A 12,854-nucleotide genomic window follows, 5' to 3' on the forward strand; every position below is an offset into this window, starting at 1 on the left:
AAGTGTTTTGGAAAAGACAAGCATTATGTTACACAATGCTAAATGGAACACATTCAGCTTTTTCTACAAAACTTTGTTGTTGAATTCAATATATTCCCGTCAAAAATTCAGCATTTTAAGAATTTGTCTATTCTGATTGAAAAATATTCCATAAGACAGTTTAAAAACAATTATAACAGGCATAGACATCATACTCGTAAAAGGTCATTCTTGCTGCTAAAAGAAAGCAAGTAGAAACCAATATATGCTACAACTTCAACACCCCATCAGATATTTAGTATGCTTTTTTTTTCCTTCTGAGGTTTTTATGGGGTAATGCATAGTGTGACTTAAGTATGGGAGAACTCAAGAAACAGCCAACCAGCACCAAAGTTTCATGTTTCTTCATTACATTCACCTTACGATAAAATTTTGTTAGGCTTTTACAAGCCCTTTTGGAAGTCTTTAAAGCAAACTAACCTTACTTTTTCACTCTCAAGCTTTCTTTAGTGTGGCTAAAGCAGCAAAAAAAGATGGTCTGCATTTACAGTTAAAACCTTCCTTTATCTCTGGTTCCTTTTCGCTATAGAGGAAACAGCATAGAGAAATCCCTTGAGCTTAACTTTCTTAATTTTATACACAACTTTTTGTTATGCTGCCTTGGGCAATGACTGGTAAATAATACTAAAAAATTTGCTTTTCTGAACTTGTTTTTGCAGAACAGTAACAGACACTTGCTAAAGTTTAGCTTTCAGCTTTTGGGGAAAATTTCAAAATGGAATAAAGTTTTAAAAATTTAACAAAATTTTTAAATGGTGAAATATTTCACATGGAATGAAAGTTAAATGTTTCAATGTGAACATTTTCCAAAAAAAAAAAAAAAAAAAAAGAAAAGAAAAAGAAAAACTCACCCTGCTCACAAATGTTATGTTTGATTTCAAACTTGACCTATATTTTGAAAGCCAAGGGGTACTCTGAAAACCAAACAAAACATTCAAGCTAATCTAAATATGTAATTCAGTCCAAAATGAAACAAACCTTTTTATTCTGAGAACAACCAAGCAAACAGTTCTATATGAGGCAGATTTACCAATCTTTTCAAAAGACAAATGAATAAAACCACCCTCAAAACCAACAAAACACTTCCAAAAGACATGTCCCTCTAACTCAACTAGTTGATTAGTTGTCTGCCATTAACATGATGTAGTTTAGCTTTTCTTGGTATTTAACAACATACATATAATGGAGAGTTTTTCTCTCCTTTTCTTTCCCACACAAAGAACACCCCAATCTATCATTACAACAGAGTCAGTCTTTAACTGTGTTTGAGCCATACAGACTCAATTTCAGAGAGTTTCCAACCATAACTCCAAGAGAAATTGACAGTCACATAATCAAGTATCAGTTTGCACATTCTCAAGGTTTTAGTTTATATGAACAATGGAAACCCAGACATCAAGGGGTAACACCAGAGCACTTGTTTTTTGTACTGAATTTGTTATCCACAGGTTTCTCAAAGTCTGTTCACCACATGGCTCCTATGGAGGAAGAGTCAGCTTTCTTTCATGACTGTTGCAGAAACTGCTGAGTAAAATTTAGTACTAAGAAGCATGAGAAATGCTTGACTTCTGATAATGCTGCTAGGCTACAGAAGAAAAACATCAGTGTGGGTATAATAGATACATATACTTATTTGACACAACACTGACGCTAGGAGGGCAAAAATATTAGAGAGCAAAGGAATTAAGATTAGTTAAGGAAGTTTCTTGGGGCACACTTAGGATCATTAACAAAGGCCATGTTGAAACTACTAAAAGAGCTAATTCACTCCTGGGTGTGTGTCCAGGCTCAGAGTCAGTGTTTACCTCACATCAAGGCAAGACATGCATAAACATCAATGGCTCTCTCTAGAGTCTTAGTTTTGACCCAAGAAGGACCCTGAGTACACAACCCAGGTCTCCATCTGGGTGACCGGGCACTCAGTCCCTCTCAACGTGTCTGAAGACCAAATCCACTACAGAGAAGATGCAGCCTAAGCATCCTAATTTGGTATTGCTTTTGTCAAGTAATGGGAAACTAAAAACACTGACGATACTTAATGTTTGTCCTTTAATGAACAACTGCTTTGAAAACATACAGAGAGCTTACTGTCAGTTGTGCAGGAAGAAAAACAGTTACCAATTGGTAAAGCAGAATGTCTTGACAGCACCTCATCAGAACTACTAAAACCAAAGATCCCTAGCAAAGCTCACAGTGATATGAAAAGTTCTGGAAACCAGTCACACTGTATAAAATCAGTTCTTATAATTTGTATCAACATCTGTTTACAGTAATACTTGTAGATAGAGAAATATTTAATCTTCTTTCAACTCTCAACACTTTAATATCTAAAAGCTTAGGGATAATTGCTAAAGACAACTAACGAAAGTCAAGACTCAGAATCTTTGTTTAGATAGCTCCTCTGCTTTGTAATGCTACATTTGGTCCAAGATTTCCTTAACAGAAGCATCATTCAGAGTTCAACATCATGCATGTCAGTGAACCATCACACAAATAGTGGAATAAAAATAAGTGATATTTTGTCACTGCAATTATTCATCCAGAAGCAATTGTTCCACATAGCTTGAGGATACAAGAACAGTGTTTTCCAACAGGACTTGACTTTCCGTTGAGCTCCCTGGTTGCTAACATACAATGAGCTTATATAGTAGTAATTATACAGTGTATATTTTAATAGCAATACATTCCCTGCCATTTGCAACAGGCATACAATGCTAAAGAAGTGTATTTTGTACTGGTATATGCAGAAAATTGTAATTCTAAACTAGAACAAAATAACATCTAATTTAATAAAACTATTCAACTTTTTAACTTAGTTTGATGAACCAGCAAAAGCTATTTGCGATACAATGTACTATCTTTGACCAGAAAGCCTCTCACAATATGTAGGGTTTACAAATCACCAGGTAGCATTACCAGTTATTTATCTTTTAATGGTCTCTAAAATCCAATTTTTTTTAAAAAAAATCAATTTAAAGTCTGGTAATTTAGCGAAATCTATCCCAGGACACCACTGCACACAACATTCAACGCTCAGGCTTGTTTTGGGTCTCCTTGGAACACTGTTCTCCAATGGCAGCCACCCCAGCCTTTCCACTACATATACTAAGCAAAAACACATTGTTACACATAAAGTGGCTGTGGGAAGGAAAGAAAGGGTGCTCTCATAACTGCAATTCCCTACATATCTGGTATAGAAAATTTTGAAAAAACCCCATACCACTATGTTGATGACACAAAGATAGTGCTATACTATCAGCTGTAGAAAACGTTTTTGCATAAACAACCTTACAGCAGACATTTGTTTTCTACTCAGACCACTGTACTATATTTTGCAATACTTTTTCTTTTACGAGCTGTCTTATAGAAGCCTGCTATATAATGTGATCTGACAAGGCTGTCCATGTAAAAAAAAAATATACAAGTACTTACTAAAAGTTGAAATTTACAGAAAAAGCGTTCAAGTTGAAGCCTCAATAATCTACTTTCAAGTTCAGATAGATTATTTTGTTAAAGAATTTTTGTGAATTAAGTTTATGTCAGTCATAACTTCAAAACTACTATGGAGGTCAGACAAGGGACAAACCCATATAAAGTACGCAAACAAACTCAATTTCAGTTCACCTTACACTTAGTCCAATTCATTATGAAAGTATGCAGCATGTACTAGAAACCTGCAATACACTTAGTTTTTGTGCACATTATACTGAATTTAAGATATCAAAATACAACACAAAAAAGAAGGTTGGTAAAGTACAAGATATAGGCTGTATTTGTTCAATCATGATTATTTCAGCCATCTTATTAATCAGTTGATTTAGATCAAGTTTATGCTTATACAAATAATCTGAACATGCATGTAAATTATTACAGCTTTGGCATCTGCTGTCATCTAGTTACCACTCTCAGCAGAGTATTAAATTTTGTTTTTACAAAACTGAACAAAAAGATAAAGGTTTAGACCCTAAAATACATTCAAATAAATACCTACTTACGTACACAAAGTATGCAAAATTCTCAAAAAAACCAGCAGCTATATAAAGTCACAGAGCTAAACTTTGACTAAAAAGCCTAAGAGTTTAAAAATCTTCAGAAGTCATCTTGGAGACAAACACCGAAGAGTGATGACTGTCAGGCACCACCTAACAGCTACTGTCACACAGATATCATATTATTATGTACCATATTACTAGCAGTCCAAGACTGGTCCACCCGACTACTTGAAATGTCTTGCAGTCAAGTAGTGCAGCACATAATACAGCTTGGAAATACTTCCTATATGGAGACATCCTACCCAGAGGCTGCAGTTACAGAAGTGACTGAAGAAAAATTGGGAGTAACTGATCACAACACTAAAGCCTGTTCTGGCAGCATACTGTTGCTAGAAATGCTGTTTCTAGATGTCAACTGCAACCTTACCAAAGTTGTAATCACCTGAATGAAGCATTTGGGAGAGCTTTTCTGCACTGAGATTTAAGGACTTGTAACAAAACATCCTTAATTACAGCTCTTTTAATCCATTTTCAGTGTATTCCACAATTGAAACACCTCACCTTTGAGGCTTATCAAGTTGTGTACAGTAAGAATATATACATACAAAACACTGGAAACGACATCAGTCTCTCTTATAGGACTTGATCATGCAGTTATACAAAAACATCACATACTGTTTTGCTGCTGTTCTTCTAAGACACCTCAGTTCTCTCAAGAATAATTTCAAAGTGGAAAATCTTTTCATTACACATCTGTACCTCTCTGTGTTTTTCTCTAGAGCTTCAGCAACACATCTTCTGAGAAAACAGAAGTGATTGTTGAAGAGACTGTGGCTCAGTAACTCAGCAAGAACTTTAATAATTACTTTGAATTGCTTAAGTCTTTCATTGGATTGATGAAGTTTCTGCAGCCCAGCTGCAGCAAGCTGGCAGTAATAAATTCTCCATACATAAGTATGGAGTCTCCATAAGTATCTGACTATTTCATGCCTGTTTCTAAGTACATGAAAGCTGGAGGCAAAGCCTGTCATTTTACAACTTGGTACTTGCTTCTTTCATTATGTCCTCTAACAAAGGTACTAGTGTAAGGCCAAATAAGAATAGAACTCCCTGGAGATGCCTGCTGTGAGACACGTCATAGCATTTCTTCAAGAAATTTCAAAACAATAGCTTAAGGGCAAGTTTTTCCATTAGAAATCAAGTCATTTTGAAAGAGTCAATATTTATAATAAAGGCCACAGTACAACAGATGAATTAAATTACTGATTTTTCAATCCAAATGTACAAATACTTGAAGTTCAAAATACTTTCCAAAATTTCACATTTATTGTCTGCAAAGACAAACATAACTTGAGCTTTCTTTCTTGTTATATCAAGCAAATACATTTTCATGTTAATTTAATGTGGACTTCATGGTATGGAAATACAACTGTAACGGGACAGAAAAATCTGAATGTTTTTTCTTTCCATACATACAATAAACCTAAATAAAATTTAAATAGTTAACCAAAGTAGGACCATAATCCTTACTCTATTAACTATCTCTTCACCATATTCCTCCTTCCTTGTTCAAAGTTTCTTTAGAACATTTCAACAGCTATACAGTGCTATCAGAATAATACTACTCATGCTACTCAGAATATAAAAGTACTTTAGAGTTACATACAGTTTTAGACACTTGTCCAACTAAAACAAGAAATCTGAGACATGACAGGATTCCTGTCTATCATAACAGACAATCCAATTCACAGCAACAACAGCATTAATTGTACAACCTAAGAAATAGGAGAAATTTTGTGGCAATTACAGATAAGCTTCATGGAAGAAAAGAGAGGAGCTTGGCTCTTAACAAAAGAAAAAGAAAAAGGCATTTACAATACTAAGTGAGAACTTTGCATGGATAACATAGAACTTTAGAATTTATGAACATGGACTTTGATTAGGGAAAGGACTCTTCCTTGCATATTACTGATAGGAATAGCCAGAAGTTCATCACTAACTTAAATAAGGTTCATTATGGATCCCTAAATAAGGATGGATTTAAAAACATGTTGAATCATTTGAGATGTACTTCATACTAGAACAGTTGCAACGCTCAGAGCCACAAGTGAAACCCAATGCATGTACTGTTTGTACAGGCACAGAGGATCTGACATCACATGTTGTACTTGCTCTACTTTTGATTCAGAGTTATTTGATACAAAGATGGAAGGAGATGCTACATCTGAATTACCTCAGTATTTTTTTAGTATACATTTAATCCTTCAACATGGCACAGAGACAAAAAACAACACCTGTGCCTTGACAGATTGAATGAGATATGAATTCTGCATTATTTGGAAATCTGTATTTTTGAAACACAGGCAAAATTTAGATATAAAGAACAAATAATAAGATGCAATAAATCTATTGTAATTACCAGATGTACAAGCATTTTAGACAGATACTGGCACAGACTACTGTACTGCAGGAAAGACTTTTGATGTTTGATTGGATCCATGTAACACTACATATATCCTATTGAACTTAAAAGCTGATAAGCTTTGTATGGCTCTCAAACATCCCAGAACTCCTCCAGGAAATCTATTACCAGAAAAAAACAATGTATCCTTAAACAGGCTAGGGAGGTTCATGAAATTTACTTTTACTGCTGAATGAAAAAAGTTACTGTCTTCTTTAAGAAACCAGAGATAGAGTAAGATGACCAAATATTGCCGTTTCCTCATCCATCACAAAAAATTGTTTGCACAGAACTTCATTTGGACAAGGCTAAAAATCAAAATTAAATACTCCTTATGGTAGGACTACATTCTGTAGATAGTGGCACACAACATAATGAAAGCATGGCTTTCTACTGCAAAAGCACCACCAGACACAGTTATGTCTATTAAGAATATCAATACCATAATGAAGCCATACCCTATCTCAATCATTACGTGTCAAAAATAAGACCTAGTACACTTCAGAGGCTGACTTTTACTGAAGGGATAAAACTCCTTACCTTGAAAAGACTGTTTGGCTCGGTTCACTAGTTCTTCAATTGGATAACTTGCTAGATCTCCTCTGGCATGCTTAGTTTTGCAATAGGTACATGCGTTGAGACACCTGTTTAGAAAATAAAAATACTAAGTTTCTCACCAATAAAGCTTTTAGATGCACAACTTTATTTAGTAAGTACATCTGGAAAAATGACCTTTTATATCTATGACCAAAAAAGAGCTATACTCTGTTTTAAAAATCAGTATAGCAGTTTGAAAAGTGTTTTGTCCTCCTACCTTCTTTAATAGCTTTCACATCTGTATAAAAGGTTGAAAAAAGATCAGTGGAAACCACATGCAAAATCCAAAAGTGTGAATTTACATATTTTTATAAAGCTATCATACGGTTAATAATTGCTCATTGCTAAAGATGAATCTCCAAGGCCTCCAATCCCACTATTACATAAAAAGTCCAACCTGAACAAGGAAATAAAGGGAAAAAGTCCTGAGAGACTAAAAGTAGATTTTAAAAATAGTGTGTATTCTTGAGAACACATTTAAGTTTTCCTTTTTTCATTTGTCTTGTATAAAGAAAACAAATAACATAATGAAGACAGAATCACCAACTAGAAAGACAGCGTGGCACAAAAATTTGAGGAGCTAATGAAAAATTCCCATGAGAAACTGAAGGAATAACGTGAATGCTTTTAATTTACCTGACAATATAGTAAAGGCAGACTAATTCAAACTAAAAGGATGGAAAGATCAAACCAAACAAAAACTACCACTCATTGTATGTTTTTCTTGGATTAGCCTTTGGATCCTGATAGTGCCATGAATGTAATGAGCAGAATGTGAAAAGGAGATTGTTGCAATTTTCTTGCCCCCCCCCCCCAGCCCTATAAAACTGGTATTGCCCTACAGCTTTTTATAGGTTAGAGCATTTAGATCTCTAAAAAACCCACAAAAATGAAAAACCCAAATACAAATATTTCTCTTGTACATGGGTACTAGAATATCTTAAATTCTGTCTATTTTCACAATAAAAAAGACACAGCTTCAATATAACAAAGCATTTGTATGCCAGAAAAGGATAACAGTCTAACTACAGGAGTATTACTATAAAACTTTCAAAACAATAACGCAAAGGCAAAGATAGCACCAGGTGGGTTCTAACAAAGTCACCAGCTAGAAAACTGTGCTTACAACTTGCAGATATCTTGTCTTCTACTACAATGTCTAGCAGCTCCATGACTAGGTAACTACTGCTTTGCCAATGCTAAAGGTCTTCCTTCACAAACATTCCCCTCACATACTACTTGTACCTTGCACAAGCAGTGGATCAGGAAGTGCAGAACACTGCACAGAACATTTTCTCAGGTGCTCTCCTGCACATCACCTTGGCCCTGAAACATGCTCCACCAACAGTCTTACTTTCGACCAGAAGACATCTAGATCATTTGTGATTCTCTGTCCTAGGCTAGATGATGTAAATTGTACATAGTCTTATATTATTTTTTCCTGCCTATCAGACCCAAACATCAGGTTTTAGCATCCATTTTAGATTAGAAAACTAAAAGATACTACTTAACTGCAGCAATGAGAACAAAAAATATATATGAAATCAAGCTGCCATTCAGTGAAATATACAAACTCCTATTAAAAACTGAAAAGACCCAATTCTGAACCTTTACAACCTGCTCCACATAAGCGATTCACTCCCACCCAAAGACAGCTTATTCATCAGATGTGAAGTAATTTTTATGTATCTCACCTTTCTTCTGCAAATCAAAAGCCTTTCATTGTGAAGATCTAAAGCATGTTTGAAAGAGTAGCATTTGAAATCAACGCCATGTAAGCAAATAATTGATTTATACTTTCTCTGTGTAACCTATTTAGCAAACTAAGATGGTTTCTACTAGGTAACTGGCCACCTAAAGCATGCCACAGAGGGCTTTCTCTCACAGCCCAGGGGGTACTCATTTCTCTCCCTGCTTCCAATCCATGACACTTTCAAACTCCTTCAATTCTTCCAGGGTTGGAAGGCATGACTTCCTCTTCTTCTTCTTCTTTTCTTTTCTTGTTTGTTTTTGTCTGTTTTTAAAGTACAACTCTCCGTTCAACCCAAGACTTCATTTCTAAGCAGGCTCCCATCCAGTCATCCCACTGTCACACTCCTTCCCCTCTACATCATTCACTAAGCTAAACCAGTCTTCCTCCACACAGCTACACAAAAATAGCATTATGAATTGGTGACGCATATTTTCACGTCCTAAAAAGCAACACTAGACTTGTCCTTGGTAACCTGGCATGGCGTGTCAGTGGGGGCTGACAGCCAAGTAGTGGAAAACAAAGAGTTCAACCTCAGCCCCAGCCTCTCCTCTCAGAGGGCCCCGCAGCCCCTCACTGCCACCACCCCACACTCATGTCTGCAAAGAGCTAAATGAAAACGTTGGGATGGCAAAATACTGCAGACAAACTCCTATACCTTTACAAGGGCACCTCACAGGCAATCCGGTCAAAGCCCATGTTACAGTTATCAGCCAGCAAAGAAAGATCACCAGCGCAAGATGCTGGCTACTGCACCACAGCAGCTGAGGAACCCAGCAGGAGCACTGAAAGTCAGCATCCATCGCAGCTTTCAGTAGTGCAGGTGGAAGCTGCTCCTGCACCTTCAGAGTTGCTTTCTGGGCAAATAATCTTTAAACTAAGTCCTAGGCTATCTGAAAAAAAGATGGTAGCAGCAAGTTTTTCTTTGGTATTGCAATAAGAGAGAATTGAAATGTGCAGCAAGCAGCACGAAGCAAGAAGGGGAAGTTAGTCTTCAGATATTCACAATATTATGTGGGATTGCTTCTAAGAGCCTTATTACTTTTTTTCAAGTTTTCTGCAGCAGTTCTACTGCATAATTTCTACTATGAAATAAAAATACTGAGGGATCCCTCAATAATTTGGGTTTGGTAGAGCTTTTTGGTACTTACAGATTATATAACAAAACCAAAATGAGACAGACTTCAATGTAACATAGAAAAATATCAATTTTAGAAAGCAAACCAAAAAAGACAAAACTTTTAAATACTATTTGTACCATATTTGTTAATTCCAATTTGGGGAAAAAAAAATCTATTGGGCTACAGCTGATCAACAAAAGGATGCAGATCTCAAATACTTTTTACAATGCTGAACAAACCACTTTCCACAGATTTAAGAATTATCTATTCCTGAAAATATATTTATATATTTATTTATATTTATAAGTGTAATAAAGTAACTGTAGCAGTAAACCAGCCTCTACACCAAGTTTTTAGTATAACAAATTATTCATACATCTATGCTGCCACATACTCAGACCACAGACAATCAAGTGGAAAAAGGCTGCTAGGAACTTTGAGAATCAGCATTACCTCTTACTAAGTGGCATTCACCAGCAAGTGGATCCTCTAAAACCAGCCCAGTAGGTAAAGGTCTCCTTAAAAATCAGCTTTTATCACATCTAAAGCTCAAATATATGGGACTGAGAAGCCAACATGCTAGTAGTTGCAAAAGAGTATTTTGTTTTGTGTTAAACTGGAAGTCTTCTTCAAGCATTTAAAGTTGATTTGTAAATGTTAGTTTGTATTAATATAGGTCAAAGCTTTTTTGCACAAATACATTACAGACATTTATAGAAACAATTATTAATGGGTCATTGTGTTTGTAATTACCAACATGTTTTGGATAAATTTTGAGTGATTCCAGAACAAAAAAAAACCATTAAGTCCTGATTTTACAATGTACTAAATTGATTAAGGTCCTCTGAATTATTAACCTTTAATCAGCTATCTGCCCAATACACAGAACTATTTCATAGCAAGGTGAAATATTATCCCCAGATAACTTACTACCATGTGACTAATTAAAACACTTCTTGAACATGTTACCAAATTGATCATCATCAACATTTTGGTCAAATGACTGAAATTTTGATGTAGACATAGGAAACAGTGGTCTTCACACCATTTAGCTAGTATGTGCTCATGTTGTGCATTAGATTAAGCAGACTCTTCATTTTCAAAACAGAAATATTCCTCACAAAACACATACTTAACATGAAAGTCTACCCCTTACAAGATGGAGCTAATTATGAGTAAGAATACTCATGACACAGCAGATAAATAAAGACTTCGTTCAGTGGGACTAATCAGTGGATTTAAGCAGCAGATAAGAATGAGAGTACAAACATGAGAAGCAAAATCCTGGTTCCTCTTCATGGGATTCATGTTACTAAGTTTAGTGAAGACAGGATTCTACCCTCAGATATGAAAAGTATAAAACATCTTTCATTCAAGGATCAGAAAACAGCTCAATTACAGACTGTGATGTCCCATTAGTATGCTAGTCACTCATATTTAATGTGATTGACCAAGACCAGACATCTGTGAGCAAGATGGGAGAGCTGAATAGCTGCAACAGTGTCATATGACAAAAGATCCCTGCTGCTCTGCAGGTGGTTAATTTTGAGGAAGGGGGTGGTATTGCCCCCTTAATTTCCTGAATAATCCAGTAAATTCTTGCTTGGTATCAACCTAATGAGCTGTTAAAACAAAAAACAAAAACCCACACACAACCCCCAAAAACCAGACTAACAGAAAACCCCAACCAAAACCCAGTCCTAAAGTGGTCTTCTCCCAAATTAGAAACTTGCAGAAATTAAGTAAAATATTATTAATCACAAATCAGTCTAAACACTAATATCTGCCCTTATAAATTCTAACAAGTTACACAAATTCAAGACTTTATAAAGCTTGCCCTATTATAAACAAAAAAACCCACCAACCCCTTGAAAAAAATACAACCACCTTTCAAGAAACATTATACAGTGTATGGATTGCACACATTTTTTCACAAAGTAGGATGCAACTATGGGATGCTGGTTTTTAATTCTGCAACCCATTTGATGCTCAGCAAAATGGGAACAAAGTGCATTATAATTTTGTTCTTCCAAAAACCTCAGAAGCCAGTGTTTTATTTGGTAATGTCTCCCTAGTTAATAATCAAAAGGAATTTGGAGCAAAGGCAGCTCAGTTAGTTTGATAAACTGTAATATGATATAATTTTGTACTTTAAATATTTACATTTTGTGAAACTGAATTCCTGCAGTTAAGTGCAGGTGATTCAAAGGTCACAGCTATATAGTTGTATCATCATATATTCAACTTGCTCACTTTAAGGCCAATGATTTCACATCAGCAAAATCAAGTGTATCAATGGTACTTTCTAATGTTTGTCCAAAGAAATACTTGTTTAATTTTTCTGCCCACACAGTTCTGCAATTCTTTGAATTAATTCATTCAAGCATTCTAAATTGATATTACAGGGTAGAACATTCCATTGCTAAGCTGCACGGGATGCGTTCCCCACTCTGATCCAAAATGGTGCGTTGCTAGATGCTTACTGGAATGCTTTTTTTCTCTGCAGTTCCAACTAAAGCACTATGATTCATAGAGACTATGTTATTTTAGAAGCGATTCCAAACAGCTGCTTGGTTACACAGACCATAACTTTGGGGACAGATAATGACAATCATTAATATCAAGAAAGGGACTCAGTTGAAATAGCACAGGTAGATAAATTAGGTTCTGTGGTTGCACAGAGCAGAAAATGCCATAGCATTGTAACTGAAAGTAATCAATTCTTTCAACACTTCATAAAGAGCAACAATATTTGGAAAGTGATTACTCCTAGGCTCAATCAAATAGCAGTAATGAAGGTGTTAAACAGTTATGTTAGAAAAACCTTAGACAGAAAAGATACTTAGAAATCTGCTCACAGCTACTCCCAGAGATGCAGTGGCAGAACACCCTAA

General features: G+C 35.5%; 1 protein-coding gene across 1 annotated transcript in view; it reads right to left on the bottom strand.

The window, feature by feature from the left end:
* CDKAL1 (CDK5 regulatory subunit associated protein 1 like 1) overlaps window positions 1-12,854 on the bottom strand; it is a 424,112-nt gene that overhangs the window by 229,257 nt on the left and 182,001 nt on the right. The window contains exon 8 of the mRNA XM_026843118.1: window positions 7,033-7,136. Coding sequence (XP_026698919.1) covers window positions 7,033-7,136 — 104 coding nt within the window. The remainder of the gene's footprint in view (window positions 1-7,032; window positions 7,137-12,854) is intronic.

Source organism: Athene cunicularia (genome assembly GCF_003259725.1).
Source record: "Athene cunicularia isolate RWA chromosome 2 unlocalized genomic scaffold, athCun1 chr2_part1, whole genome shotgun sequence".
Taxonomy (NCBI): Eukaryota; Metazoa; Chordata; class Aves; order Strigiformes; family Strigidae; genus Athene; species Athene cunicularia.